Genomic DNA, 27,773 nt, shown 5'->3' on the forward strand with positions numbered 1-27,773 from the left:
CACTATTATTATTATTATTATTATTATTATTATCCCACACAGTATCTTTACTCGTTGTTCTCTTGCTGTCTGTGTTAAAGGGCTGATGTGCCGTGTTCAGGCTCTGAGAGATCATCGTGCTCAGGACTGCAGGTTTCTCAGCTTTAAAAAAGGCGACATGATTGACGTTTATCACAAACTGTCAGGGAGGAGGAATGAGCTGTGGGCTGGAAGTGTGAGGAAATGTTCTCCTTTATTACTCCTGCTCTCTCCTTCACCAACACAAAACAACATTAAAAGCATTATTTAGGATCCTGGTTTGGTTTATGGCTAATTATCACACAGACTAGCGGAAATGTGTTAGCATGAGCTGTGGGGACAGATTGTGAGATTAATACAATGTTTGTTTGATTCATTTTTACTGTTAGTGATGTTTATGGTTCAGGATTAAGATTTATATCTGTTTATTTTTATAAAAGTATTGAAACAAGTTTAGGGTTTGTTCAGAGTTAGCGTGTTAGCATCACCTATGTGTCGTGAGGGAGGGTTTCCTTTTCTCCGTCTTCCTGCTGCTTCACGTCTTCTTTAGGACTGAAGAACACATGCGTGTGATTTGTGTTTGTTTTTCAGAGAGATAAAGATTTTGGTTACTTTCCCAAAGATGCCGTGAAAATCGATGAAGGATTTGTTGATGAGAAGGAGGAAATAGAGATGAGAGCTCAGGTAAGGAGGAAAACACATCAGGGGCAGAAGGATGTCATGCTGCTCTGTGTGGTGTCAGGACTCACAGGTGAATGTTTTCCTTTTCAGAAAACAGATTTCTTCTGTATGGATGCGTTCGGGACAATAATCAAGAGTGGTGAAGAGTTTGAAGATCACGAGAACGGAGCTCAAACTGCAGAGTCTGAAGAATTAGGTAACGGTGATTTTGATGATCGAGACTCCAAATCATCTGAAACAAATGAGAATGTCGAAACGAGGCAAGTTGATAACAATAATAAAGGGAAAGCAGAACAAAGAGGAACTTCCTGGATCGGATCTGCTGTTAGCGGATGGTTTGCTAACGATGCTGATGAAGAAGAAAACGAGAATAAAGAGCAGGAGAACTTTAAGAGCAGAAAGCTGGCCTTGGACATGGAGCAACTGGACAACGAGGAGAGACTGGAGTTAAAGGATAAAACAGAGAGTGATGAGGATTCACCAAGTGAGCAGGTCAGTTACCTGCTGGGAGATGGAACAAAAAGCCTGGTAGGTTTTGGAGGAGGAGGAGGAGGAGACACTCCACCTACTGAAACCAATAAACAGACTCAGGATGAAGATACGCAGAATCCGAGGAAAGAACAGGAAGCAACGAGTCGTACAAAAGAAGCCTCGGCTGAGACGATTAATAAAAATGAGAGAATTGACGAGAAGAAGTCCGCAGGATGGTACGACAGCGTCTATAACACAATCACAACGTTTTACGACGATCCTGCTGAGAAACGAGAAGCCAGTAATGATGAAGTTGAAGAGAGTTCGATTGTTCGAGGCACAGATCCAGAGGAAAAAAATCCAGAACCGAGATCAGAATCGTTTCTGATTCAGGACTCAGAAGGTGACAGAAATGCAGCCAATGAGGAGAAACTGGAAGTGAGCATCCAGGATGACTCGGGTGAAAGCAGTCAGCTCGGTGACGGATGGTACGGAAGCGTCTATAGCAGAATTACAGAATTTTATGTAGACACTCAAGATGGAAAAGCTGCTCCTGATAAAAGTGATGTTATTGATGACAGTAGACGAGATTCATCTTCATTAACATCTGAAATGGGAACCGGTGATCCCACTGCTGAGAGGAAGACTGAGAGTAGTAATGCAGGGTGGTACAACAGCATCTACAGCAGAATTAGCAACGTGTACGGAGACACGTCTGACAGATATGATGTTCCTGATGTTATGAAAGAGGGTGAGAGCCAAACACAGAATGAAGCCACCAAAGACACCTCGTCAAAATCCATCTTTACTATGAACGGCCTGTCGACTGTGATTGACAGCCTGAGAGGAGCAGAAAGTGATGATGAAACCACAGCAAGTCAGTCTGTGAGATCAGAGTCAAGTGAGACTCAGCCTTGTGTCTCCACTGATCACAGTGATGATGATGGTGATGCTGAGGATTTAGGAGTGAGGGACAGAGAAAACTCTGAGAATTACCTTTCAAGGATGATTAACGGCCTAAAATCCCCTTTTAAACCCAACAATGCCGAAGATAAAGAAGAGAGCGATGGAGAACAGACTCTAGATACAGGTAAGGAGGGACAGAGAGATAATGAGGACAAACGTGATAATGATGATGAGCTTAGTGTTACATTGCCAGAGGTGACTAGTGAAATATCGACTCAGGGAGCTGCCGTGATTAGCAAAGCAGAAGAAGAAGAATCTGTGGTTGAAGTAAAGGTAGCTGAGGCCCAAATACATGGTGTAGAAAGCTTATTAGACTGTAGTAAGCAGGACACAGGTGGAGAAGATGAAAAGAGAGATGAGTTCAGTGATCAGTCCACCAGAATCACTAGCCAAAGTATGAACATGATAGAGGAACCAGAGGAACCAGGATGGACTGATTTACCTGAACACTACTCAGACACATCAAAAAGAAGTGAAGGTGACACAAAAACAGACACAGTTAACATGTTACCTGAGGCAGGTATGATGGTGCGGAGTAGTGAAGCAGAGCTGATCCTCCATAAGGAGTCTAGCACTAAGAAACACGATGTAGATGTTCCTCAGATGGAGTCTACTGGAGAAAAGGAACGCGGTGATGCAACTCAAATAGAGTATAGTGAAGAAAGCCAAAGTGTGAACATTACTCTATTGGTGGAGGATAAAGAAAGAGAAGATGCTGACGTTACTGAAATGGAGAATTATACACAAAAAGACAGCGATGATGTAACTCCAGAGGAGTCTGGTGGAGAAAAGGAAGACATAGATGCTACTCGAACAGAAACTGATGGAGAAAAGGAACGTTTAAACATTACTCAAATGGAGTCTGGTGGAGAAATGGAAGGTGAAGTGAAGTATTCTGGAGAACGAGAACATGAAGATGTTGCTCAAATGGAGTCTGCTGGAGAAATGGAAGGTGAAGTGAAGTATTCTGGAGAACGAGAACATGAAGATGTTGCTCAAATGGAGTCTGCTGGAGAAAATGAAAGTATAGTCATTATTCAGATGGAGCCTGGTGGAGACAACACAAGTGGTGAGCTTACTCAAGTTAAGAACTCTGGAGGACAAGACGGTGTAGATGATTCTCAAAATGAGGCTGATGAACAAAAGGAAAGTGTAAACATTACTCAAATAGAGTATGAAGGAGAAAAAGGAAATGATACTCAAGAAACCTCTGACAGAGAAAAAGAGGACATAAACTTTACTCAGATGAAATCTGATGAAGAAAGAGAAGGTGGAGATAAGCTAAGCTTACACAATACTCATGGTTTAGAAAACTCGCACAGCGCCTCTGAAACTAAACAGAACCTGGAGATTGATCCAGTTGAGTCCAGAGAGTCTGAGGAACCTGAAAGTGCTGTGTTAGTGCAGGCTAAAGTCGTGCTTAAGAATGTACAAGATATTCCATCTCCAGACTCCTTTATTTCCAGTCCATCTGATGGAGATCAAAATGACAGCAAAAAACATGGAGATAAAATGATGGATGTTAAACATCACAAAGCACAAACGTCAGGTCAGACACAGAAACCTGCATGTCCTAACTTACAAGCTCACCTCAGTGAGGTGGACATGCAGGTTCTTCAGAAGTTCTTCAGTGAAGGAACGTTATCATGGCTGGATTTCCTCATTGGACATTCTGAATATATCAACAATGAAGAGCTTGCTGAGCTTCATGACTTTGAACAAACACTGCAAAATCTTCTGAACACCAGAAATCAAGAAATCAAGTCGTCGCTAGGAACCACACACACCGTCTTAGCCATGCTACGAAAGAAGTTTAGACCTGTGATAACAGATGGCAGTGTAGATAAAAGCCCAGGTACTAATGATATATATGTATATACATAGAGCTATATTTTAGACTCCTGTAATTATTTTTCTCCTTGAGCATCACTATGAGATCACTCTCTTTAGGAACCCTTGAAGAACCTTTTCTTCACTCTGATGTAATTATAACTGATTTCTTCTCATTGTTATAAGTCTAGTATAAGGGGGTCACGTTTAATAATCTTGAGCATGTTTCTTCACTGAGTAGAACTCATGAAGAACTTCATATGAGCAAAGATCCAATCATCTGATGACTTGTTGCTACTGGACATTTCATAATAAGCTGGAAAAACCTTTCACACTTTCATGTGTCTCTCCCAACAGATCCGAGTCAGACTGAGTGTGTCACTGAAACATGTGTGAGTACAATGGAGAAAGCACCGATGTCTGAGCAGGACATGGGAAAGGACATCAACATGGAGACCGGCTCCAGCACAGACGACTCAGAGAGCTCGAACAGCAAATCACACTCTAATGACCAAGAAGTCAACACTGACAGGACTAGAATATTAGACACACTTGAGTCTGACCAGAAAACTGCTCCTCATCTGGACTCCAATATTATCACTGAAGAGTTTCTGGAACCTGAAGAATCCCAAAACAGTAAATATTCCCTTATTATACAGATCTGCTGCTGAGTCCTGGACCCTGATTGGTGTTCAGGTGGTGATGAATTCTCTCTAACAGCAGCTCTGACTGTAGAGCAGGTTTATATTAACGTACTCACTCTGATACGCTATCGTTTCCATAGTAACAGATCGTTCACAGGAACGTGTACAGAACACACTCCACTGAGAATAAACTGATTATAAACATGTGAAATTGTTGCTATGTTGTAGATTTCTGTAAGGAGATGTTTATGTGACATGTATGGAGGTCTCCATTACTGCATGTGTCTGTGTATTTATTCCACTCATAATATTTAAATCTGATTTTTTTTTCTTCTGACTGAAGCAGTTCTGCGTCTCTACACAGCTCTTGCTGCTAAATTCACAAGCGATGTGATCACGTTTGTGGTGAAGGAGAGTGTACACGTGACACACTCCATCCATCAGGTAGGAATCAGATCCACAGTCTGCTCCTTTAAGACTACACTCCAGTCTGGGGTTTGTATTTTCTTCTGTACACTTGACATGTCACCAAATGCTTAGACTCTGGTAATGTTCAGGATAAGGTTCAGGTTAATATATTAACACATCAGGTGAGTTTTAAAATGGGCACTGAAGAAGATCAAAAAGGAATTTGAATTAAATTTGTGTGAATTTGAGTGCGAGTATGAGTGTGTGTATGAGTGTGTGTGAGTGTGAGTATGAGTGAGTGTGTGTGAGTATGAGTGTGTGTGTGAGTGTGTGTGTGTGAGTATGAGTATGTGTGTGTGTGTGTGAGTGTGTGTGAGTATGTGTGTGTATGAGTGTGTGTGAGTATGAGTGTGTGTGTGTGAGTGTGTGAGTGTATGTGTGTGTGAGTATGAGTGTGTGTGTGAGTGTGTGTGAGTATGTGTGTGTATGAGTGTGTGTGAGTATGAGTGTGTGTGTATGAGTGTGTGTGAGTATGAGTGTGTGTGTATGAGTGTGTGTGAGTATGAGTGTGTGTGTGTGAGTGTGTGTGAGTGTGAGTATGAGTGTGTGAGTATGAGTGCGTGTGTATGAGTGTGTGTGAGTATGAGTGTGAGTGTGTGTGTGTGTGTGTGTGTGTGTGTGAGAGTAACTTGTTATTAAAGTCAGAAACAGAAGGTTGTATTTAGCAGACTGATTAAAATCACTGACAGTACAAGTGAAAGGCACAACAGTGACGTAGTGAACATAACTTTTATTACTTTATTATTCATTACAAAATAACAATCAGATTAAAACTCTGTACTGAATTATTTTTATTTTTAAACTTTGAAACTTAACACTGACATTAAACCGGAAAACAGTGTACATTGCTGTGCGCATGCGCAGAAAAGCGTAGCACGTCGCCATTGTGGCGTTTTATTATTGGTGACGTGTGGAATAAACCATGTGACAGTTTAGAGGGGTGTCCGTTCTCTTAGTGTTCGGGGCAATTAAACAAAAAAGGGACAATGTCAACTCAGAAAAAAAATAGTGAATTAAATTAAAAGATTTTAAATAATTATAATTTCTAAAAATGCACTTTGATTATGATGCGATTTTATGTTAGACTGTAGTATGACTTGTTTCCTCCTCGAGCTGATGCAGTGCAGTGCTCTTCCTCTCTGAGCACTGCGCATGCGCATGCCGCTATGGAGCGACAACAGATGGAATAAATAGAGATAAATAAATAAAAGTAACGTCGTTTAATAGATAACAAAACTCTAATCATGTCAGAGGGGTTTAATAATGACTCCGGGGTTATGGAGGCGAATGATACTAAAGGAAGCGCGAACATTTATTACACTCTGGCGATGGAGAAGATTAGAGATGTAAGTGTTAGATTTTATTTATAATGTGGGATTAGAGACAATAACTGTGGGATTATAGACTAACTGTGGGATTATAGACTAACTGTGGGATTATAAACACTAACTGTGGGATTATAAACACTAACTGTGGGATTATAGACTAACTGTGGGATTATAGACACCCACTGTGGGATTATAGACTAACTGTGGGATTATAGACTAACTGTGGGATTATAGACACTAACTGTGGGATTATAGACACTAACTGTGGGATTATAGACACTAACTGTGGGATTATAAACACTAACTGTGGGATTATAGACTAACTGTGGGATTATAGACTAACTGTGGGATTAGAGACAATAACTGTGGGATTATAGACACCCACTGTGGGATTATAGACTAACTGTGGGATTATAGACACTAACTGTGGGATTATAAACACTAACTGTGGGATTATAGACTAACTGTGGGATTATAGACACCAACTGTGGGATTATAGACACCCACTGTGGGATTATAGACTAACTGTGGGATTATAAACACTAACTGTGGGATTATAAAGACTAACTGTGGGATTATAGACTAACTGTGGGATTATAGACACCCACTGTGGGATTATAGACTAACTGTGGGATTATAAACACTAACTGTGGGATTATAGACTAACTGTGGGATTATAAACACTAACTGTGGGGTTATACTGTAGACTAACTGTGGGATTATAGACACCCACTGTGGGATTATAGACACCCACTGTGGGATTATAGACACCCACTGTGGGATTATAGACACCCACTGTGGGATTATAGACACCCACTGTGGGATTATAGACACCCACTGTGGGATTATAGACACCCACTGTGGGATTATAGACACCCACTGTGGGATTATAGACACCCACTGTGTTCACATGTTCCTGCTCTTTAAATAAGCTCCACTTTGGGAATGTTTCTCTAACCCGGGGTTTCAGTGAAGCCGTGTGGATTTGAATCTGATGAGAGAGAATAAGAGGAAGCGGTTGTTCATGTGATATTTCACCATGGCACCATGAAAGAGTTTAGGTATTTTGTTCCTTCAACATCTTCCTTTTTTCATCAAGAGACTGATCTGGTGTGTTTTGCAGGTCGTGATGTCACTTCCTGACGAAATCCGACCCGGCCCTGATCTTTACGGGGTGCCGTGGGAAGCTGTGATCTTCACTGTCATGTTGGGTTTATTCACCTTCCTGCTCTTCACCTGCAGATTCTTGCAGGCAGTAAGTGACCGCTACACGTCTCTAAACCATTCAATAAAACACATTGATCTGTCATGTTCTGTCACGGCACCCTGCATATTGTCTGGACTAGAACTGCTGTGTATTCTGCACTGTGGTGTAAAGTGTCCTGTTCTCTTTTCTCTCTCTGCAGGTTAAGAGCAGGTTGTACTGCAGTAAGTTTGTTTGTAGCTCAGATTGTTTGAATATTTTCCCTTGGCTCTGAAGCGATTCTGATTCATGTTCTCTCGTTCCTCTTCAGGTAAGGAGAGGAGGATGGGACAGAAAGTGGCAGAGCTTCTGGAGGAGAAGTGTAAAGTTCTGGAGACGCTCAGTGAGTGTGAACACAAGGTGGGTGAGGAACAGTTTACAGCTTCAGCTGATATCAGCCCAATATCTCTCTTCTTATATTTTACACTGAGTTGCCAGTGTATTAGTGTTAGATGTGTGTGTGGTGTCTGGTTTTATTTCAGCTGCATTAAGTAGATTGTGTGTGTGTCTGTGTGCGTGTGTCTGTGTGCGTGTGTCTGTGTGCGTGTGTCTGTGTGCGTGTGTCTGTGTGCGTGTGTCTGTGTGCGTGTGTCTGTGTGCGTGTGTCTGTGTGCGTGTGTCTGTGTGCGTGTGTCTGTGTGCGTGTGTCTGTGTGCGTGTGTCTGTGTGCGTATGCGTGTGTGTGTGCGTATGCGTGCGTGTGTATGCGTGCGTGTGTGTGTGTATGCGTGCGTGTGTGTGTGTATGCGTGCGTGTGTGTGTGTATGCGTGCGTGTGCGTGTGTCTGTGTGCGTGTGTGTGTGTGTGTATGCGTGTGTGCGTGTGTGTGTGTGTGTATGCGTGTGTGTGTGTGTATGCGTGCGTGTGTATGCGTGCGTGTGTGTGTGTATGCGTGCGTGTGTGTGTGTATGCGTGCGTGTGTGTGTGTATGCGTGCGTGTGTGTGTGTATGCGTGTGTGTGTGTGTGTATGCGTGCGTGTGTGTGTGTGTATGCGTGCGTGTGTGTGTGTATGCGTGCGTGTGTGTATGCGTGCGTGTGTGTGTGTGTGTATGCGTGCGTGTGTGTATGCGTGCGTGTGTGTGTGTGTATGCGTGCGTGTGTGTGTGTGTATGCATGCGTGTGTGTATGCATGCATGCGTGTGTGTGTGTGTATGCGTGCGTGCGTGTGTGTATGCGTGCGTGCGTGTGTGTATGCGTGCGTGCGTGTGTGTATGCGTGCGTGCGTGTGTGTATGCGTGCGTGCGTGTGTGTATGCGTGCGTGTGTGTGTGTATGCGTGCGTGTGTGTGTATGCGTGCGTGTGTGTGTGTGTATGCGTGCGTGTGTGTGTGTATGCGTGCGTGTGTGTGTGTGCGTGCGTGTGTATGCGTGCGTGCATGCATGTGTGTGTGCATGCGTGTGTGTGTGTTTTTCACCTGACAGTTTAAGAAGCTGGACGCTGTGCTGCAGGATGGTGAACTTTCAGCTCAGGCTTCAGAGAAGAAAGATTTGGAGGTAAAGCTTCACATGATGATTGTTTCTGTTCTTTATCTGTTCATTTTTATCTATCAGTCATGTAAGATCATTAACGGGAGTTTTTAACGGTCTGTTTTTGTTTGTTGTGTGTTCGTTTTAATTCAAGGCCATGTCGAAGAAGCTGGAGGAGACGAACGTACAGATGCAGAGTGATCTGGTGAAAATGCAGGAGGAACTGGACACACAGGAGCAGCTCAGGAAACAGCAGGAAGAGCAGGTAGATCACAATGAACATCAGACCTTCTCCGTTTTATCCTCCTCTTTTATCTGGAAACCAACACTGTGTTCTTTGTGCTTGTTACAGCTCACAAACCTGGAAGAGATGTTAAAGAAGCTAGAGCAGGATGCCACAGAGCGCAAATCTCAACTAGAGCAGGTACCAGAAGATCTTTAATGCTAATGAAGAGTCCTTGGGTTCAGCCTCCACTGAGCAAAGTCACTCATAACCTGAACAAACTGGGCGTTTCCCAGCTCTGTTGTGATTGTCTCGAAGGTGCACATGGCAGGATAAACATCCGTAGATGCTGCAGCAATAAGCTCACAGTCCTGGGAGCAGGAGTGTCATCTCTGAGACCAGAGAACAGAACATACTATTATAAAGATAATTGTTTGTGTTCCAGGATAAAATGACTCTGAAAATCCACAAGATGAACACTGAGAGACTGCAGAAGAAACTCCAGGAGGCTAAAGAGGAGAACAGCATGCTGCTGGAGAGCAAAGCACAGGTGTGTGTGTGTGTGTCTATTTGTGGACGCGTGTGTGTGTACATGTGTGAGTGTTTGTGTCTGTGTGTGCATGTGTGTGTGTGTGTACATGTGTGAGTGTTTGTGTCTGTGTGTGTGTACATGTGTGAGTGTTTGTGTCTGTGTGTGTGTACATGTGTGAGTGTTTGTGTCTGTGTGTGTACATGTGTGAGTGTTTGTGTCTGTGTGTGCACGTGTGTGTGTGTACATGTGTGAGTGTTTGTGTCTGTGTGTGTGTACATGTGTGAGTGTTTGTGTCTGTGTGTGCACGTGTGTGTGTGTGTACATGTGTGAGTGTTTGTGTCTGTGTGTGTGTACATGTGTGAGTGTTTGTGTCTGTGTGTGTGTACATGTGTGAGTGTTTGTGTCTGTGTGTGCATGTGTGTGTGTGTGTACATGTGTGAGTGTTTGTGTCTGTGTGAGTGTTTGTGTCTGTGTGTGTGTACATGTGTGAGTGTTTGTGTCTGTGTGTGTGTACATGTGTGAGTGTTTGTGTCTGTGTGTGTGTACATGTGTGAGTGTTTGTGTCTGTGTGTGTGTACATGTGTGTGTGTACATGTGTGAGTGTTTGTGTCTGTGTGTGTGTACATGTGTGAGTGTTTGTGTCTGTGTGTGCACGTGTGTGTGTGTGTACATGTGTGAGTGTTTGTGTCTGTGTGTGTGTACATGTGTGAGTGTTTGTGTCTGTGTGTGTGTACATGTGTGAGTGTTTGTGTCTGTGTGTGCATGTGTGTGTGTGTGTACATGTGTGAGTGTTTGTGTCTGTGTGTGTGTACATGTGTGAGTGTTTGTGTCTGTGTGTGTGTACATGTGTGAGTGTTTGTGTCTGTGTGTGTACATGTGTGAGTGTTTGTGTCTGTGTGTGTGTACATGTGTGAGTGTTTGTGTCTGTGTGTGTGTACATGTGTGAGTGTTTGTGTCTGTGTGTGCATGTGTGTGTGTGTGTGTACATGTGTGAGTGTTTGTGTCTGTGTGTGTGTACATGTGTGAGTGTTTGTGTCTGTGTGTGTGTACATGTGTGAGTGTTTGTGTCTGTGTGTGTGTACATGTGTGAGTGTTTGTGTCTGTGTGTGCACGTGTGTGTGTGTGTGTGTACATGTGTGAGTGTTTGTGTCTGTGTGTGTGTACATGTGTGAGTGTTTGTGTCTGTGTGTGTACATGTGTGAGTGTTTGTGTCTGTGTGTGCATGTGTGTGTGTGTGTACATGTGTGAGTGTTTGTGTCTGTGTGTGTGTACATGTGTGAGTGTTTGTGTCTGTGTGTGTGTACATGTGTGAGTGTTTGTGTCTGTGTGTGTGTACATGTGTGAGTGTTTGTGTCTGTGTGTGCACGTGTGTGTGTGTGTACATGTGTGAGTGTTTGTGTCTGTGTGTGTGTACATGTGTGAGTGTTTGTGTCTGTGTGTGCATGTGTGTGTGTGTGTGTACATGTGTGAGTGTTTGTGTCTGTGTGTGTGTACATGTGTGAGTGTTTGTGTCTGTGTGTGTGTACATGTGTGAGTGTTTGTGTCTGTGTGTGTGTACATGTGTGAGTGTTTGTGTCTGTGTGTGCATGTGTGTGTGTGTGTGTACATGTGTGAGTGTTTGTGTCTGTGTGTGTGTACATGTGTGAGTGTTTGTGTCTGTGTGTGTGTACATGTGTGAGTGTTTGTGTCTGTGTGTGTGTACATGTGTGAGTGTTTGTGTCTGTGTGTGTGTACATGTGTGAGTGTTTGTGTCTGTGTGTGTGTACATGTGTGAGTGTTTGTGTCTGTGTGTGCATGTGTGTGTGCGCCTCACTGCATTCACATGCTCACGTGTGTATCATCTGGTTCTCAGCTGGAACAGGAGGCAGAGGGATGGAGGGAGCGACTGAGTGAGCTGGAGGAAGAGAAGAGGATGTGTGAGACATCACACAACGGAATGATGGAGAACTGCGTGAATAAAGACGAGCGCATAAAGGTTCAGTACCTCAGTATCTCTCTCTCAGTTCTCACACTTAGGCAGGAGCTAAAAAACCAGTGATTTTACCTTCAGTAACTGACATGATTATAACTATAGAGCTATAAACTCCCCCCCTCCCTCCCTCTCTCCCTCTCCCCCCCTCCCTCTCTCTCTCTCTCTCTCCCCCCCCCTCTCTCCCTCTCTCTCTCCCCCCCTCTCTCCCTCTCCCCCTCTCTGTCTCTCTCCCTCTCCCTCCCTCTCTCTCCCCCCTCCCTCCCTCTCTCCCTCCCTCCCTCCCCCTCCCTCTCTCTCCCTCCCCCTCCCTCTCCCTCCCCCTCCCTCTCTCTCCCTCCCCCTCCCTCTCTCTCCCCCCTCCCTCTCTCCCCGCTCCCTCCCTCTCTCTCTCCCCCCTCCCTCCCTCCCTCTCTCTCTCCCCCCCCGCCCTCCCTCTCTCTCTCCCCCCTCCCTCCCTCTCTCTCTCCCCCCTCCCTCCCTCTCTCTCTCCCCCCTCACTCCCTCTCTCTCCCTCTCCCTCCCTCTCTCTCCCCCCTCCCTCCCTCTCTCTCCCCCCTCCCTCCCTCTCTCTCCCCCTCTCCCTCTCACTCCCTCTCTCTCCCTCTCCCTCCCTCTCCCTCTCTCTCTCCCCTCTCTCCCCCCTCTCAGTCTCTTACAGAGTGTCTGTTGAAGATGAGAGATTGGGACTCAGAGGAGGAGAGCACTGTGAATGACTCTTCAGGTCGTTAACATTAAATCCTCGTTTGATGTCTTTTATTCTTTATTAATTATAAACTGATGATTTGTGTTTGTTGGTGCAGATTTCAGGCAGAAACAGAAAGTGCAGAAACTGATCAATGCAGCAACGGTACAGTTGTGTTTAAACTTAAGGTTGTGTGTGTGTGTGTGTGTGTGTGTGTGTGTGTGTGTGTGTGTGTTACTAAATAAGTACTTAATGTTGAGAAATAGTGAATAAGAAACTCTTTCACAGATGAGTGCGGATTTGAAGGCCATGGAGGAGGACAAGGACCGAATGTTCGCCAAACTGACAGATGAAATCAAAGCCAAAGAAGATCTTCAAGGTTTTTTGGTTTATTTAGATTATTACACTCTTCTTCACTACACTCGTCTTCACTACACTCGTCTTCACTACACTCGTCTTCACTACACTCGTCTTCACTACACTCGTCTTCACTACACTCTTCTTCACTACACTCTTCTTCACTACACTCTTCTTCACTACACTCGTCTCCACTACACTCGTCTTCTCTACACTCGTCTTCACTACACTCTTCTCTACACTGTTGTCTGCCATGTGACTCCTCTGTAAGATCTTCTCTCTTCTCCGTTTGGTCTTTTGCAGAAGGTCTCGATCAGCTGCAGCGTGAGAAAGTGTCTCTGGAGTCAGAGAGCTCCATGTACTCCAGTGAAATAGAGAAACTCCAGCACAAGCTGCAGATCATGTCTGAGATGTACCAGGAGAAGGAACTGAAGCTGCACAGGTGAACACACCATGATCTCCACACACCAGTCTTCTCTTCCACACATGCCATAAAACATCTCTCTTATTAAACTGCCTGTTTATTCCACACCTCCTGCTGTGTGGGGGTTTAACTACTAAAAGCCCAACATACACTCAGTCCAGTTTTTCCTATCCAGGATGTTGACGGTGGAGGAGAAGGAGCGCTCACAGAAGGAGGAGCAGCTCAACAAAGCTGGGAAGAAGATTAGCCTGGCTACAGATGAGCTCAACTCTTACAGGTGAGAGAGAGAGAGAGAGCGAGTGTGTGTGTGTGTGTCTGTGTGTGTCTGTCTGTGTGTGTGTGTCTGTGTGTGTGACTGTGTGTGTGTGACTGTGTGTGTGTGACTGTGTGTGTGTGACTGTGTGTGTGTGACTGTGTGTGTGTGACTGTGTGTGTGTGTGTGTGTGTGTGTGTGAGAGTATGACTGAGTGTGTGTGTGTGTGTGTGTTTGTGTGTGTCACATTCTTCTTAACTGGTTTATTAATCATGTTTAAAAATGACAATAATTTTATTTCACTCAGACAAAGAGCCAAAGAGCTGGAGGAGGAGCTGGAGAAGACCAACCAGGCCTACAGGAACCAGGTACAGCCATGTACACTGCTCACATGATCATCCTTCAGTATAATACACACACACACACACACACACACACACACACACACAGTCCACACTCACTGTACAGAACAGCAGCAGATCAACATTTAGATTAATATGATTTTTGTTCTTGTTGTTTTCAGATTGCTGCACATGAGAAAAAAGCTCATGATAACTGGGTGAGTTATTCAGCTATGTATCATCATCATCTTCATCATCATCATCATCTCGTGTCTCTCTGTCAGCATGATGATTTTTGGAGCTTAATAATAATCCACATGGTTCCTTGTTGTTAAACGTCCTCTGTAACGGTGTTTTGTAGCTGGCTGCTCGAGCTGCAGATCGAGATCTAACTGATGTGAAGAGAGAAAACTCAGTGCTCCGTCAGAGGTGGGAACAAAACACCACCCACTTTACTGTAATAGTTCATGATCTCTATGTTCTCTCACAGCCTGTTAATGCAGTGGTTCATGTTGATGTTGCAGATTAACAGACTGGCAGTTTAAACTGGAGCTGATGGAGAAAAATCCACAGGCTCGTGTTCCACTGTTCAGAGGTGAAGTGCTATAATGATCTGATGATTACATAATGAGAAAAGTGTAGCATGATTTAGACAATTATTACACTGCATGAGGTGAACGTACGTGTGTGTGTGTCTCTGTACGTCTGTGTGTGTGTATGTGTGTGTGTATGTGTGTGTCTCTGTACGTCTTTGTGTGTGTGTGTGTCTCTGTACGTCTGTGCGTGCGCGTGTGTACGTCTGTGCGTGCGCGTGTGTACGTCTGTGCGTGCGCGTATGTACGTCTGTGCGTGTGTGTGTACGTCTGTGTGTGCGTGTGTACGTCTGTGTGTGCGTGTGTACGTCTGTGTGCGTGTGTGTGTACGTCTGTGTGTGCGCGTGTGTGTGTACGTCTGTGTGTGTGTGTGTACATCTGTGTGTATGTCTGTGTGTGTCTACATCTGTGTTTGTGTCTGTGGGTGTGTGTGTACGTCTCTGTGTGTGCACGTCCGTCTGTCTGTGTGCGTGTGTGTACGTCTGTGTGTGTGTACGTCTGTGTGTGTGTACGTCTGTGTGTGTGTACGTCTGTGTGTGTGTACGTCTGTGTGTGTGCGTGTGTGTACGTCTGTGTGTGCGCGTGTGTACGTCTGTGCGTGTGTGTGTACGTCTGTGTGTGCGTGTGTACGTCTGTGTGCGTGTGTGTGTGTACGTCTGTGTGTGCGCGTGTGTGTGTACGTCTGTGTGTGTGTGTACGTCTGTGTGTATGTCTGTGTGTGTCTACATCTGTGTTTGTGTCTGTGGGTGTGTGTGTATGTCTGTGTGTGTGCACGTCCGTCTGTCTGTCTGTGTGTGTACGTCTGTGTGTGTGTACGTCTGTGTGTGTGTGTGTGTGTGTACGTCTCTGTGTGTGAATCCACCAGGTGAAAGATCTCCCTTTGGTCCGTCCCCACTCGGTCGCCCCCCCTCTGAAACTCGTCCCTTCCTGTCTCCCCCCACGCTGATGGACGGACCATCCAGAGTCTCTCCACAGTTTCCCATGATGCCTAGCGGCAGAGGTGAGGTGACTCCTCTATAAAAAAAAAACACAATACTCTTATTGTGCATTGTTTCATATCACATTATTATAATATACAACGATCATCGTACTTTTATCAACGATCGTAGTTTTATTTAATCCCCTCTCTCGCTCTGTCCCTTAGCGCCTCCTGGTGGTATGGAAGGTGACAGGAGTGTTTCTTACTCTGAAGGTGGCTCCCCCACATGGGAGAGAGAGAGAGAGCGCAGGAGTCTCGGCCCCCCAGGTACAGAGATCAGCTCAGTGCTGAGTTTATCACTAATCACTGTAATGAGCCCAGACTTACAGGACTAATGGGTGTGTAAACACTGTGAACTCTCGGCTGATGACATTAAGGTTGTGTTCAGGAGTAAAATCCTGCTGAACTTTACTACATTCTGACATTAAAGCTGTTTATACTCATCTGAACATTTCCCTGTCTGTGGCAGGTCCAGATCCAGGACTCCTGTACAGAAGACCTCTCTCAGCCCCGTTCCTGCGAGCACCACTTCCTCCTGAAGCGTACTACAACGACAAGTCAGGTAAAGTCTGTGTGTTGGACTCAATAACGAGTAACACGCTCATTCTGCTCTCAGCCAATCAGAACGCTCCTCATCAGACTGCTATTAGACCTGTTTGGGAAAAATCCCAGACACAGATGGAGGTGATCTTTTTCATCTCGTTCTGATTTTAAGTTTTGTCTGCAGAGTCATCGTTCGGGGGAGAAGGAGCTGGGTTTAGTGAAAACGGGGTCAGAGACGTATGTTTTTATTTACTTGTTTGATTTGTCCATTTTAACCAGTACTGCGTTTTTTAAAATGTTATTTTTAAGTTCATTATTGTGTGTGTGTGTGTATGTATGTGTGTATATGTATATGTGCGTGTGTGTGTGCGTGCGTGCATGTATGTATATATGTGTGTATATGTGTATAAATGTGTACGTGTGTGCACGTGTGTGCACGTGTGTGCGCGTGTGTGCGCGTGTGTGCACGTGTGTGCGCGTGTGTGTGCGTGTGTGTGCGTGTGTGTACGTGTGTGTACGTGTGTGTGCTTGTGTGCGTGTGTGTACATGTTACAGAGTGGACGCTCGATGCCTGCTGCTGCTGATATAAGGGCGGGGCCTCTTCCTCCTCCTCAGTTTCCTCCAGCGGACCCCCGGGACCCTCATTTCCCCCGCCGATCTTACCGTCCTGACTTCTTCCCCCCACCTCCTCTGACCAGTGGGTTTATCTTCACACTCCAGACACACAAACACTGACGATTGGATGATTTGTAACTTGTGTTGTTTTTTATCCATAGTGCGAGGCCCCCCTCCTCCTCTTCCCCCTGGGGTTTTTCCCAGAATTCCACTGCCTCCCCTCATGGCATTTCCACCAATGAGACCTCCAACTGATCATGTTTCACCTGAACCTCCATCCAGACCTTCACCTCCAGGCAGTGAGCAGCCAGCTGAACAACCTCCACCTGGTCAGGACATCATCTGAGCCCCTGCTCCATCCTTCTGTTCTCTCTCTTTATCTCGCTCTGTCCTGCTTAACGCACCCTTGCTCACTTCCCCTAGTTAGTGCGCATCACCCCAGTGCTGCATGCAATGACTTCTGGGTAATTTACACTGCTATCAACCGGATCTTTCAGTACTAGGAATGCTGAGTAGACGGAGACATGGGAACTTCTCTGAGTGGGGAAGTGATCTGTGGTGCATTGTGTCACTTCCTGTATCATCTCACGTCTCCTTCCGTGTCCTCACATTTCTTAATTGATTAATTTTTTTACTGTGATAAAGAATCTCCACGGGGATGAAGTTTAATTTAAACATCTCTCATGTCTGTACACGTCCTCGCACTTCCTCCTGTGTGCTGACGCTGTAGACACGGAGTAGACGTTCGTCTGTAACGAAACAGCACAGGACTCAGAGGTCCTTCGTGTTTGTCGGTCGTATTTAATAATTTTTAGCTGAAAATGATGTAAATACAGCATCTAAAAGTATTGTGAATAATATGTACATACACAAGATGTAGTGATGTAATGATGTGATCTGCAGAATGTCCCTGCAGTCTGTAACTTATAGAGCAGACGCTTGATCTCAGAGCTGCAAACGTTAATAAAAATCTGTCCTTCTATAAACAGCGTGTTGAGATTTGTTCCTTTCCTGCAGAATTATTACCCACGATGCATTGGAAATCCGGCGTGATCCAGAACGCACGGCACATCACCGTTCCTCTGTCTGATACGTGATCCACGTTCGTCTCTTCACGTTTAGACAAATCCGTAATGGTCCGTAAAAGGAAGCTCACAGAGCAAAATAAACTAAACGCTGAAGATTTATCTGAATAAATAATTGGGTTTTGTTTCCTGAATCACTTTCAGGTGTTTTTTATGACACGAACTAAAAACGTTAGTTAACACTTTGTGTAATTAAAATAAATGATTTAAATTTGACAGTAGGGGTCACGGTGGCTTAGTTGTTAGCATGTTCGCCTCACACCTCCAGGGTCGGGGGTTCGATTCCCACCTCCACCTTGTGTGTGTGGAGTTTGCATGTTCTCCCCGTGCCTCGGGGGTTTCCTCCAGATACTCCGGTTTCCTCCCCTGGTCCAAAGACATGCATGGTAGGTTGATTGGCATCTCTGGAAAATTGTCCGTAGTGTGTGATTGCGTGAGTGAATGTGTGTGTGTGTGTGTGTGCCGTGATGGGTTGGCACTCCGTCCAGGGTGTATCCTGCATTGATGCCCGATGACGCCTGAGATAGACTCAGGCTCCCCGTGACCCGAGGTAGTTCGGATAAGCGGTAGAAGATGAATGTAAATTTGACAGCGTAATCTTTACATTAAATCGGCTCCTGGACTTTCGATCGTCCTGCAGCTCAAGAAACTTTCACTGTGGCATGTTTTATTTGTTATTTAAGTTCAATTCGTTTATTTGTTTTGCGCTTTTAACAACTGACTTTGTCTCAGAGCAGCTTTACAGAACAGAAACATAGAACAAAAGGTTAATATAAAAAGTTCCAGATTAATATTAGATTTATATTTAAATGTATATGTATTTATCCCCAATGAACAAGTCTGAGGTGACTCAGGTGACTGTGGGGAGGAAAAACTCCCTTAGATGGTAAAGGAAGGAACTTTGAGAGGAACCAGACTCAAAGGCTGAAAGTTCATTTTGTTCATTGTTTAAATGTGAAAGAAACGTGCGTCGGTTCACCACAATAACACAATGAGCCGTTTTAAAGGCAGTGAAGTGAGTCACGTTCTCCTTGTTAGAGACTGTACAGAAGACAGTCGGATTTCTGCACAGTTTCAGTTACACGGTCGGGATATAAAGAGTGTTTCAGATAAAACGGCTGTTTAATGTTGGAGAAAATTCATTTAAATAAAACGCTCGATGTTTTGTGACCAAATGACGTTCGTATCAGAAGAAATCACAACACAGACCTGCTTGTTTCTTAATCACTTTTATTTACTGATTAAAAGAAATTGCATTCATTCTACAATGATTCAAATCAACACTCATGCTGGTTTTCTCCAACACGTCGGTTACGCTTTGTTTGGATCGGAGGTTTTTTTCCTTCGTTTTTTAGGTGAAACAGATTTCAGATCTCTTTGTGTAAATGATTAAAAGCTCTCCCTGCCTGGCATGTTCACCCCGAGTGCCAGAGGACTTCCTGTTTGGAGACGTACGTTATAAAATCCAATGCTATGTGCTCACTGGAGACAACAGAGCAGACGCCACACCTGCCCAAATATTACGCTTCTTTAAGATGGTAAAACCAGTTATTCACAATTATATATTTTTTTGCAAAAACAAAATGACGCTTATAAACGTTCTCCATGTTCATAAACAGAACCCGGACGCACACATTTATAACAGACGTGGCGTTGAGGTACTCGTCATGAATATATATGTATATATACCCTTGAGGTGCGTGTGCATTAGTGTTATATCGCAACATTCAAAACGAGAACATTAAAACTTCACTGTGTCTCAGTCGATAAGGGCGGAGTTTACTGATCGACCAATCGCACGCCTCCTGTTCCTCAGACCTGACTCGTAATCACGTGACACTAGCTAGTCAACGTAGCTAGTCGTTATCAACTTGTTAGAAAACACGTCTACTCGCGTTTCTACACAATAAACTACCTCATTAACACTAGGCTTGACGATGAATACGCCAGTTTTAAATGACAGTAAAATGAGTTTTTGTAGTTTTTTGTCGCTACGTTAGGTTACAACGGTAAATAATGACTTGTGTGCCATAAAAGTTGGACCTGTGTGCGACGCTCTAGCTGAAGTCGAGGTAAGGACACGATCGTGTGATTGATGGAACATGACGGTGTGACTGGACGATCAAACTGAACTTCAGCTCCACCCTGAAGGTCACCATGAAACAGCAGAAGTAACTTTTAATGTTTCAGACGCAACGTAAAGTGTTTATTTGTAGAACGATCGTAATGAAGATTGCGATATAAAGTCTAACGCTGCACACGGCGACACCTCTCCGCACTGTGACGTTTAGAAGCAGCGCAGCCTGGTGGTAGCACTGCACACGCCCCACTGATGGCCACTGCGTTATTGCAGACTATCCTGATTTTAAACAAATGCACAACATTCGTACCACATATTAATAACTGGGGCCTGCTGGCCAGTCTCACAGAGACCACGTCTGAACCCACGGAACGGAGTCGGCTTCCGAAGAATCGAGATCTTAAAACAATAATAAGAGTCTTTATATTAATAATAATAAGAATAAGAAGAAGAATAAGGCCAAGTGGAATTGACGTTTTTGTTGAAGTGACGGAAAGAAAATAAGGTTAAGAGCCACCGGATCGTCTGCATCGTACGGATCGTACACGTTTCCACTTGCATAGTTTGTTCTGTTGTGGCTGAAACACTAAACCAGCTGAGGGCCTTTACAGAGGGCTTCATCTGCCCCAGACCTCAGCGTTCTCATCTCTCTGGCTGGTGTGAGGTCAATACGCACCCGAACACACGCCACCTAAACGAAAAAGACCCATTAACTGCTTAAGGAAGAAAACTAATCTGCTCTAAACCTGACCGAACTCAGGCACCGGTACTGTAAAGGTCCAGTCCCAGTCGCCTGCTGACTCTCAGACCCAAACCAGGAAAAAAATACAGAGGAAATAAAAAAAAAAGAGAAGAGAAGAGAAGAGAAAGGAAATCTGTATTTCATGCAGACATTTGGCCGTGTTTTATTGACTCCCCAGTGGAATGTTCCTTACACGTCTCATAGCAGCTTATAGCAGGTCTGATAGAAGGACCTCGGGTTAAAGTACATTCGCTCTTCACAGTGAAAACAGGTGCATTAATATACGAGAGATCTACTGGTGTTAACCCGGAATAATAACCACGCCACAGCACAGACGCCACACCACAGCGCACCTCGACCCGAACCCCGGAGCGGCGGGAAAGAAGTGACGCACCGAGGCGAGGCGAGGCGAGGCGGCTCTGAGATCTTTGGCAGCCGAGAAAATTCAATTCCAGTGACTCGCTTTTTTTCTTTTTGTTTTGCATCAGTAGCAGCTGATAAACCGATGCACGATACATCACGACAGACTCATTCTCCTCTCAGCATCTCCTCTCAACTACAAACACAACCTTAACCATCCGCTCCAGACGTCTCCACGCTCCATCACATCAGCGTGACGACGGCCGTCGTGTCCTTTACGCGCTGAACGACACGCTGACGGTTTCTGAACACGAGATCGTGATCATGTTAAAGAGGCCTGAGCGAAACCTGCGCTTTTACCCACACGCACCCTGAGAACGGCCGTTACCTGTTCACCGCTGAGAAAAAGTGGTTCACGCCTCCTGCTCTCACACACACACACACACATACGCTTTAAATACGCTATGTCAGTAACACATTACTCACAAACACAAGCGTGAAAGCTAGTCTGGATTTAGGCACAGCACAGACACCTCAGTGCTCTCAGCGTTCTTCTCCCTCCGACTCGCACCAACACGAAAAATATCAAGGAAAAATAATTATGTACAAATATAGAAACACTTCTCTAGGTTTTTGGTATGAGACTAAAATAGAAAGCTGACGCTCAGGTAAACACACACTAATGCACATGCAGGGTTTAAAATGGCTCCTCCTTCTCATGCACACACACACACACACACACACACACACACACTGCAGGATTCACCTTGTCTTGCCTTACACCCTTGAGATTACAACAACAAAATATAAAAACAGGTTTTTCCTGCATCTAGGCACGTGCTGACGACTGATTATACGACTACACGACGGATCGTGATATTTCGGTCACACAATATCGTAATCTCGAGGTTTTTTGGCAGCACGATGGGATGCTGAAACACGGACAGACAGTTTCCTCGTTCCGGCTCCGTGTCTTTCTCAGCCGAGGAGAACGACACCCGGTGAGAGCTCGAGACGTCGGCGCACGACGAGCGAGAGCCGAGAGAAGCATTGACACGCGTCCTTCTGTCACTCACTCACACGGAGTGTAAAACAAGTGCACCTCAGGAAGGCTCGGCTCCACCTTCTACACACGATCTGAACTAAACACCGAGCAGGCCACGTTCCTGTCTCCAGTTTCCCTGGATGAGCTTTAAAACAGCAGAGAGAGAGAAAAAGCCCATAAAAAAAAAAAAAAAAAAAAACAAAAAAAAAAAAAAAAACACCACACAAAATGGGTGGAGCTCCAACATCACAGCTCCGCCCACAGAGGGAAAGTATCGAGATCCTGAGATCCTGTGACCTGAGACCTCAGGAGGAGAATCTAATTAAAAACAAACCGACCAGAAAACCTTCAGTGTAACCTCATCATCATCATCATCATCATCCTCATCGTCGTCTCCTACCTGAGACACAGAGTCCTGATTTTGTGCTAAAGGACTCTTTGTGAAGCCAAAGTGTATGATTAAAAAAACAAAATAAAAAAAAAAACCTTCATCATCATCATCATCATCACTGAGAAATCTAGCCAACAGGAAGTGATGAACAGAGTGGAAGGCTGCCAGGATCCAGCCAATCATCTCTCAGCTTCTCACACTCAGCTGGAAGACTCGTCTCGCCTGATCGTGACGGAGCTGATAGTCTGAGGTAACTCCAGATCGAGATTTTAGGAACGAAGCGTTTAAAAAAATAATAACAATAATAATAATAATAATAATAATAATAATAATAATAAAGCCCCTCTCCAGCGTCCATTCATCAGCAAGCTACTAATGTTCTAGGCGACTATCCATAAGCAGGATATATAGAGCAATATAAATATATAGCACTAATAATACTGGTTAAACACGGCACATACGAATACAGAGGATTCATTCACACAGGAAATAAAAGGAAATAAACGACGTAACCGGCATCACAAACACATACGGAGCGTTACGTCGCGTTACGTCGCACCGCGAGGGGGAGAAACCGAGAGAAAATCCAGAAGGAAAAGCAGCAAAGCATAAAAGGAAAAGTTAGGATTGTTCTGCCTCACAGTGGAGGAACGGAATAAGGGAAATAATAAAGGAGGTGATCACTAAAGATGACAGTAGCTCATACACACACACACACACACACACACACACACACACACTACCATAAACATGAGTGTGAGATAATATGTAAATGAGCTTGTAGAGAAGCTCGCAGGGAACAACAGAACCAACCAACACACGTAGCAATAACACACAGTAGGAAAAAAGAAAGGGAGAGGGAGAGAGAGAGAGAGAGAGAGAGAGAATATCTAGATGTTCTCGCTGAAGCTCTGCATCTCGCAGTGGAAATGCAGCGTGGGGTCGTTGATCTCCGTGGCGCTGTTCTCCATGCCGATGGAGGGATGCCAGGCGCGGCCCAGACCCTGCGACACCTCCTTCACCAGCGTCTGCACCGGGTCGCCCTTAGAGAACAGCGCCTGGTCCGGGTCGAAGTTGATGCTCTCCTCAGAAACCACCAGGACGCGCAGACTCGAACCACGCAGACGAGAGATGGCCACCAGGTTGTGAGACCACACTGTGTAACCTGGTGAGGTAAAGAAGCTGTTTACTGACGTGTAATAATCGTACACAAACACACAGCATCTTATTTATAATCTCTATATGTAATGATTTAAGTTTGGACTGAACAGAGAGGTGTGTGTTCACCGTGAACGATGAGCACAGAGAGATGAACACAACGCCATGCCAGCAGCACCAGCGGGTCCTCGTTTCTGTTTCCGCTGAGGTCGGGGAATCGTCCGTCGTCTCTGGTCAGGATGAAGTGTGTGAGCGTTTTGTGGTACTGGAGCGAGACCCGCTCGAGGATGGCGTCGCTAAGCGGCGTGACGTAACTGTCCACGTGGATCCGCTCGACAGGCAGGCTGGGCTTCAGGACGTTCTCCAGCACATCGTCAGACACGTCTAGCACCATCAGGAACACTCGCAGGTCTGAGTTTCTCCTCGTCAGTGCCTTCAGGTCCGAATCGGTCGCGGTGCCGTCCAGAGAGCGGGAATCCACGGTGGCGCCGTTGAGCAGAAGAGATAAACGTAACAGCGGCGCTCGGTTGTCGTCTGCCAACAGCTGGCACATGGAGGAGGAGAAGTCGCAGTAATCGATGGAGAGCGAGCGCAGGTTAGAGAAGCGCTGCAGCTCTGAGGACGGAAACAGGTTGGAGGTCTGATGCTCCAGGAGACTCAGATGCTGCAGGGTCTCAGCACTCAGGTTAGACAACGAGGACAGAGAGCGTGGAGTCAAAACACCTGGCATGAAGGAGCACGAGAGCCACTTCAACTGTCTACTGTTAGACAAGACGTCCTCAAACAGCTGCTGAATTCTGTGTGAGGGGGGGGGGGGGGGGGGGGGGGGGGAGGAGAGGGGGGAGGGGAGGGGGGAGAGGGAGGGGGGGAGAGAGGAGAGGGGAGAGGGGGAGAGCGTGTGTGAGAGTGAGAGAGATGTAGATGTTATATGTAGATGTTATATGTAGATGTTATATGTAGATGTTATATGTAGATGTTATATGTAGATGTTATATGTAGATGTTATATGTAGATGTTATATGTAGATGTTATATGTAGATGTTATATATAGATGTTATATGTAGATGTTATATATATAGATGTTATATATAGATGTTATATGTAGATGTTATATGTAGATCTTATATATAGATGTTATATGTAGATGTTATATGTAGATGTTATATATAGATGTTATATGTAGATGTTATATATAGATGTTATATGTAGACGTTATATATAGATGTTATATATATAGATGTTATATATATAGATGTTATATATAGATGTTATATATAGATGTTATATATATAGATGTTATATATATAGATGTTATATATATAGATGTTATATATATAGATGTTATATATATAGATGTTATATATATAGATGTTATATGTAGATGTTATATGTAGATGTTATATATAGATGTTATATGTAGATGTTATATGTAGATGTTATATGTAGATGTTATATATATAGATGTTATATATATAGATGTTATATGTAGATGTTATATGTAGATGTTATATATATAGATGTTATATATATAGATGTTATATATATAGATGTTATATATGTAGATGTTATATGTAGATGTTATATGTAGATGTTATATATATAGATGTTATATATATAGATGTTATATGTAGATGTTATATATAGATGTTATATGTAGACGTTATATGTAGACGTTATATGTAGATGTTATATATAGATGTTATGACCCTTTACATCCCGACACAAAGTGAATAATAAAAACTTGATACAAAATGAGTTGAAAGTTTTATGTGAAATTCAACACCAAAAGCACCTCATCACTGCTCAGTGATGTCATCAGTGTGCGACGCTCACTTAGAGCTAACAGGAGTCCTCGTGTAAGGATGAGTTTAGTGTTTAAAACACAATCAGGATAAAAAAGGACACAGAAATAATAATAGAACAATGATGATGTGTTTAAACACTATAGACTTTCATCCAGTTGTGTGAGTGTGTTAGTTTTAGTATTGTGTGTGTGTGTGAGTGTGTGTTAGTGTGGTGTTTGTATTAGTATTGTGTGTGTGTGTGTGTGTGTGTGTGTGTGTGTGTGTGGTATTAGTATTGTGTGTGTGTGTGGTATTAGTATTGTTTGTGTTAGTGTGGTGTTTGTATTAGTATTGTGTGTGTGTGTGTGTGTGTGTTAGTGTGGTGTTTGTATTAGTATTGTGTGTGTGTGTGTGTGTGTGTGTGTGTGTGTGTGTGGTATTAGTATTGTGTGTGTGTGTGGTATTAGTATTGTTTGTGTTAGTGTGGTGTTTGTATTAGTATTGTGTGTGTGTGTGTGTGTGTGTGTGTGTGTGGTATTAGTATTGTGTGCGTGTGAGTGTGAGTTAGTGTGGTGTTTATTAGTATTGTGTGTGTGTGTGTGTGTGTGGTATTAGTATTGTGTGTGTGGTATTAGTATTGTGTGTGTTAATGTGGTGTTTGTACAACTCTTGTGTTAATGTCTCAGAGTCAGACTTACTCTTTAATCTTCTTGCCCCCCTGGTCGACCTGGCTGAGGTAAGAGCCGTCCTGCAGAACATCGTCCTGAAGAACGAAGGTGTCTCCGTACACACTGAGCTTCTGCAGGTTCCTACACAACAACCACAGTAGAGTTTGTGTAGATTTTATCATGACACAACTGTAGTGATTCACGTAGGAGGTCACAATAGGAACAGACTATTCCTTCCACACACACACACACACACACACACACACACACACACACACACAGGCCTTTTGTGTAGAACAACAGGAATAACCCTGACCGTTGTGAGCAGCAGTTTCCACCTGTTTCTGTTCTGTTTCAACCTGAAACTTTACTAATATTAATGATTTCTGTGTGTGTGTGTGTGTGTGTGTGTGTGTGTGTGTGTGTGTGTGTGTGTGTGTGTCCTGATCTCTAACTGACCCAAAACACACACACACAATGCTGAACACAAACACAACACTGAACACAAACACAAACATATTGCTGAACACAAACACTGAACACAAACATATTGCTGAACACAAACACAACACAACACTGAACACAACACAACACAACACTGAACACAACACTGAACACAACACTGAACACAACTGAACACAACACTGAACACAACACTGAACACAAACACAACACAACACTGAACACAAACACAACACAACACTGAACACAAACACAACACTGAACACAAACACAACACAACACTGAACACAAACACAACACAACACAACACTGAACACAAACACAACACAACACTGAACACAAACACAACACAACACTGAACACAAACACAACACAACACTGAACACAACACTGAACACAACACAACACTGAACACAACACAACACTGAACACAACACAACACTGAACACAACACTGAACACTGAACACAACACTGAACACAACACAACACAACACTGAACACAAACACAACACAACACTGAACACAAACACAACACAACACTGAACACAAACACAACACAACACTGAACACAAACACAACACAACACTGAACACAAACACAACACAACACTGAACACAAATGAAACAGCACGTTATTAATAATAAAACTCAGGTCTACATGCAGTGATGACCGTTAACACCATTAACACCATTAACACTACCTGTTGTTCCGCAGGTGACTGAACACACACTGCACGTGCTGCAGGTAGGTGAGAGTTGCGGTTCTCCAGCGCTCGTGACACTGCGGTTCTCCTCCGCACGCGTCCAGCGGCCCGAACTCCAGACTCAGGTCCCGCACGAACGCCCCGAAGCGCCGCATGAGGAACTCGAGCCTCGGCGTGTCGTCCTCCGGTGTGGCCGCCGATCCCGAGCCGTGTCCGGGCCCCGAGGCGACGCCGGTGGTGAAGCGCAGCTTCAGGCCGCCCCACAGCGCGGGGTAGAACACACACTCCCGCCAGCGCGCGCACACACCGGAGGCCCGCAGCCTGTCGCGCTCTGACAGGAACGACAGGATGTGGACGATCAGCTCACTGGGTAACGCCGAGGCCCCCACACTGCCGCGCAGAGCCATGGCGGGTCCGCCTCAGCACAGCCACACGGGGCAATAAACAGGGGGTAATAAACACGGGGCAATAAACACGGGGGAAACCGGAACCTGCGTCAAACTGTTACACCGGGAACAACAACAAACAACGCGCGCGCGCACTGCTCCGCTTTCAACACTACCGGCTCATACCATCTGTCTGCTCTTATAGGGGTCAACACACATCACACACACGCAGCTTCTACATATATTCTGTCTTATACATGCACAAGAACAACACACAC

General features: G+C 44.5%; 2 protein-coding genes across 7 annotated transcripts in view; one reads left to right on the forward strand and one right to left on the reverse strand.

Annotated features, from left to right (window-relative positions):
• The window catches only part of mia2 (MIA SH3 domain ER export factor 2), a 17,899-nt gene extending 283 nt beyond the window's left edge, over positions 1-17,616 (forward strand). Inside the window, exons 2-30 of one of the 6 annotated variants that reach the window (XM_060880573.1) lie at positions 81-214; positions 610-702; positions 790-3,016; positions 3,089-3,991; positions 4,324-4,602; positions 4,954-5,054; positions 7,530-7,661; positions 7,813-7,834; positions 7,921-8,009; positions 9,072-9,143; positions 9,271-9,381; positions 9,469-9,540; positions 9,785-9,889; positions 11,724-11,846; positions 12,492-12,564; positions 12,644-12,690; positions 12,814-12,904; positions 13,186-13,324; positions 13,482-13,583; positions 13,867-13,927; positions 14,083-14,118; positions 14,262-14,329; positions 14,425-14,495; positions 15,359-15,493; positions 15,638-15,739; positions 15,942-16,034; positions 16,200-16,252; positions 16,571-16,712; positions 16,792-17,616. In XM_060880573.1, the coding sequence (XP_060736556.1) occupies positions 81-214; positions 610-702; positions 790-3,016; positions 3,089-3,991; positions 4,324-4,602; positions 4,954-5,054; positions 7,530-7,661; positions 7,813-7,834; positions 7,921-8,009; positions 9,072-9,143; positions 9,271-9,381; positions 9,469-9,540; positions 9,785-9,889; positions 11,724-11,846; positions 12,492-12,564; positions 12,644-12,690; positions 12,814-12,904; positions 13,186-13,324; positions 13,482-13,583; positions 13,867-13,927; positions 14,083-14,118; positions 14,262-14,329; positions 14,425-14,495; positions 15,359-15,493; positions 15,638-15,739; positions 15,942-16,034; positions 16,200-16,252; positions 16,571-16,712; positions 16,792-16,976 (5,861 nt within the window). In that variant the 3' untranslated portion in view covers positions 16,977-17,616. Of the gene's footprint in view, positions 1-80; positions 215-609; positions 703-789; positions 3,992-4,323; positions 4,603-4,953; positions 5,055-7,529; positions 7,662-7,812; positions 7,835-7,920; positions 8,010-9,071; positions 9,144-9,270; positions 9,382-9,468; positions 9,541-9,784; positions 9,890-11,723; positions 11,847-12,491; positions 12,565-12,643; positions 12,691-12,813; positions 12,905-13,185; positions 13,325-13,481; positions 13,584-13,866; positions 13,928-14,082; positions 14,119-14,261; positions 14,330-14,424; positions 14,496-15,358; positions 15,494-15,637; positions 15,740-15,941; positions 16,035-16,199; positions 16,253-16,570; positions 16,713-16,791 lie in introns of all 6 variants that reach the window. The other 5 variants (XM_060880568.1, XM_060880571.1, XM_060880569.1 and 2 more) reach the window with 5 other exon arrangements.
• Positions 17,617-18,928: 1,312 nt separating this feature from the next.
• On the reverse strand, positions 18,929-27,724 carry LOC132852995 (F-box only protein 33). The gene is made up of 4 exons (XM_060880575.1): positions 27,107-27,724; positions 25,974-26,084; positions 23,621-24,288; positions 18,929-23,498 (listed from the first exon to the last, which is right to left on the reverse strand). The coding sequence occupies exons 1-4, from the start codon at positions 27,514-27,516 to the stop codon at positions 23,224-23,226; spliced, it is 1,464 nt and encodes a 487-aa protein (XP_060736558.1). The 5' UTR covers positions 27,517-27,724; the 3' UTR covers positions 18,929-23,223.
• Between the last annotated feature and the right edge of the window lie 49 nt (positions 27,725-27,773).

Source organism: Tachysurus vachellii, chromosome 10 (genome assembly GCF_030014155.1).
Source record: "Tachysurus vachellii isolate PV-2020 chromosome 10, HZAU_Pvac_v1, whole genome shotgun sequence".
In the NCBI taxonomy this organism is placed as follows: Eukaryota; Metazoa; Chordata; class Actinopteri; order Siluriformes; family Bagridae; genus Tachysurus; species Tachysurus vachellii.

Coding starts and splice junctions, on each gene's coding strand:
- LOC132852995 (XM_060880575.1), bottom strand. CDS start 27,516: ATGGCTCTGCGCGGCAGTGTGGGGGCCTCGGCGTTACCCAGTGAGCTG. Junction 26,085..27,106: donor AGTCACCTGCGGAACAACAG/GTAGTGTTAATG, acceptor GTTGTTGTGTAG/GAACCTGCAGAAGCTCAGTG. Junction 23,499..23,620: donor CTCTGTGCTCATCGTTCACG/GTGAACACACAC, acceptor TTACCTCACCAG/GTTACACAGTGTGGTCTCAC.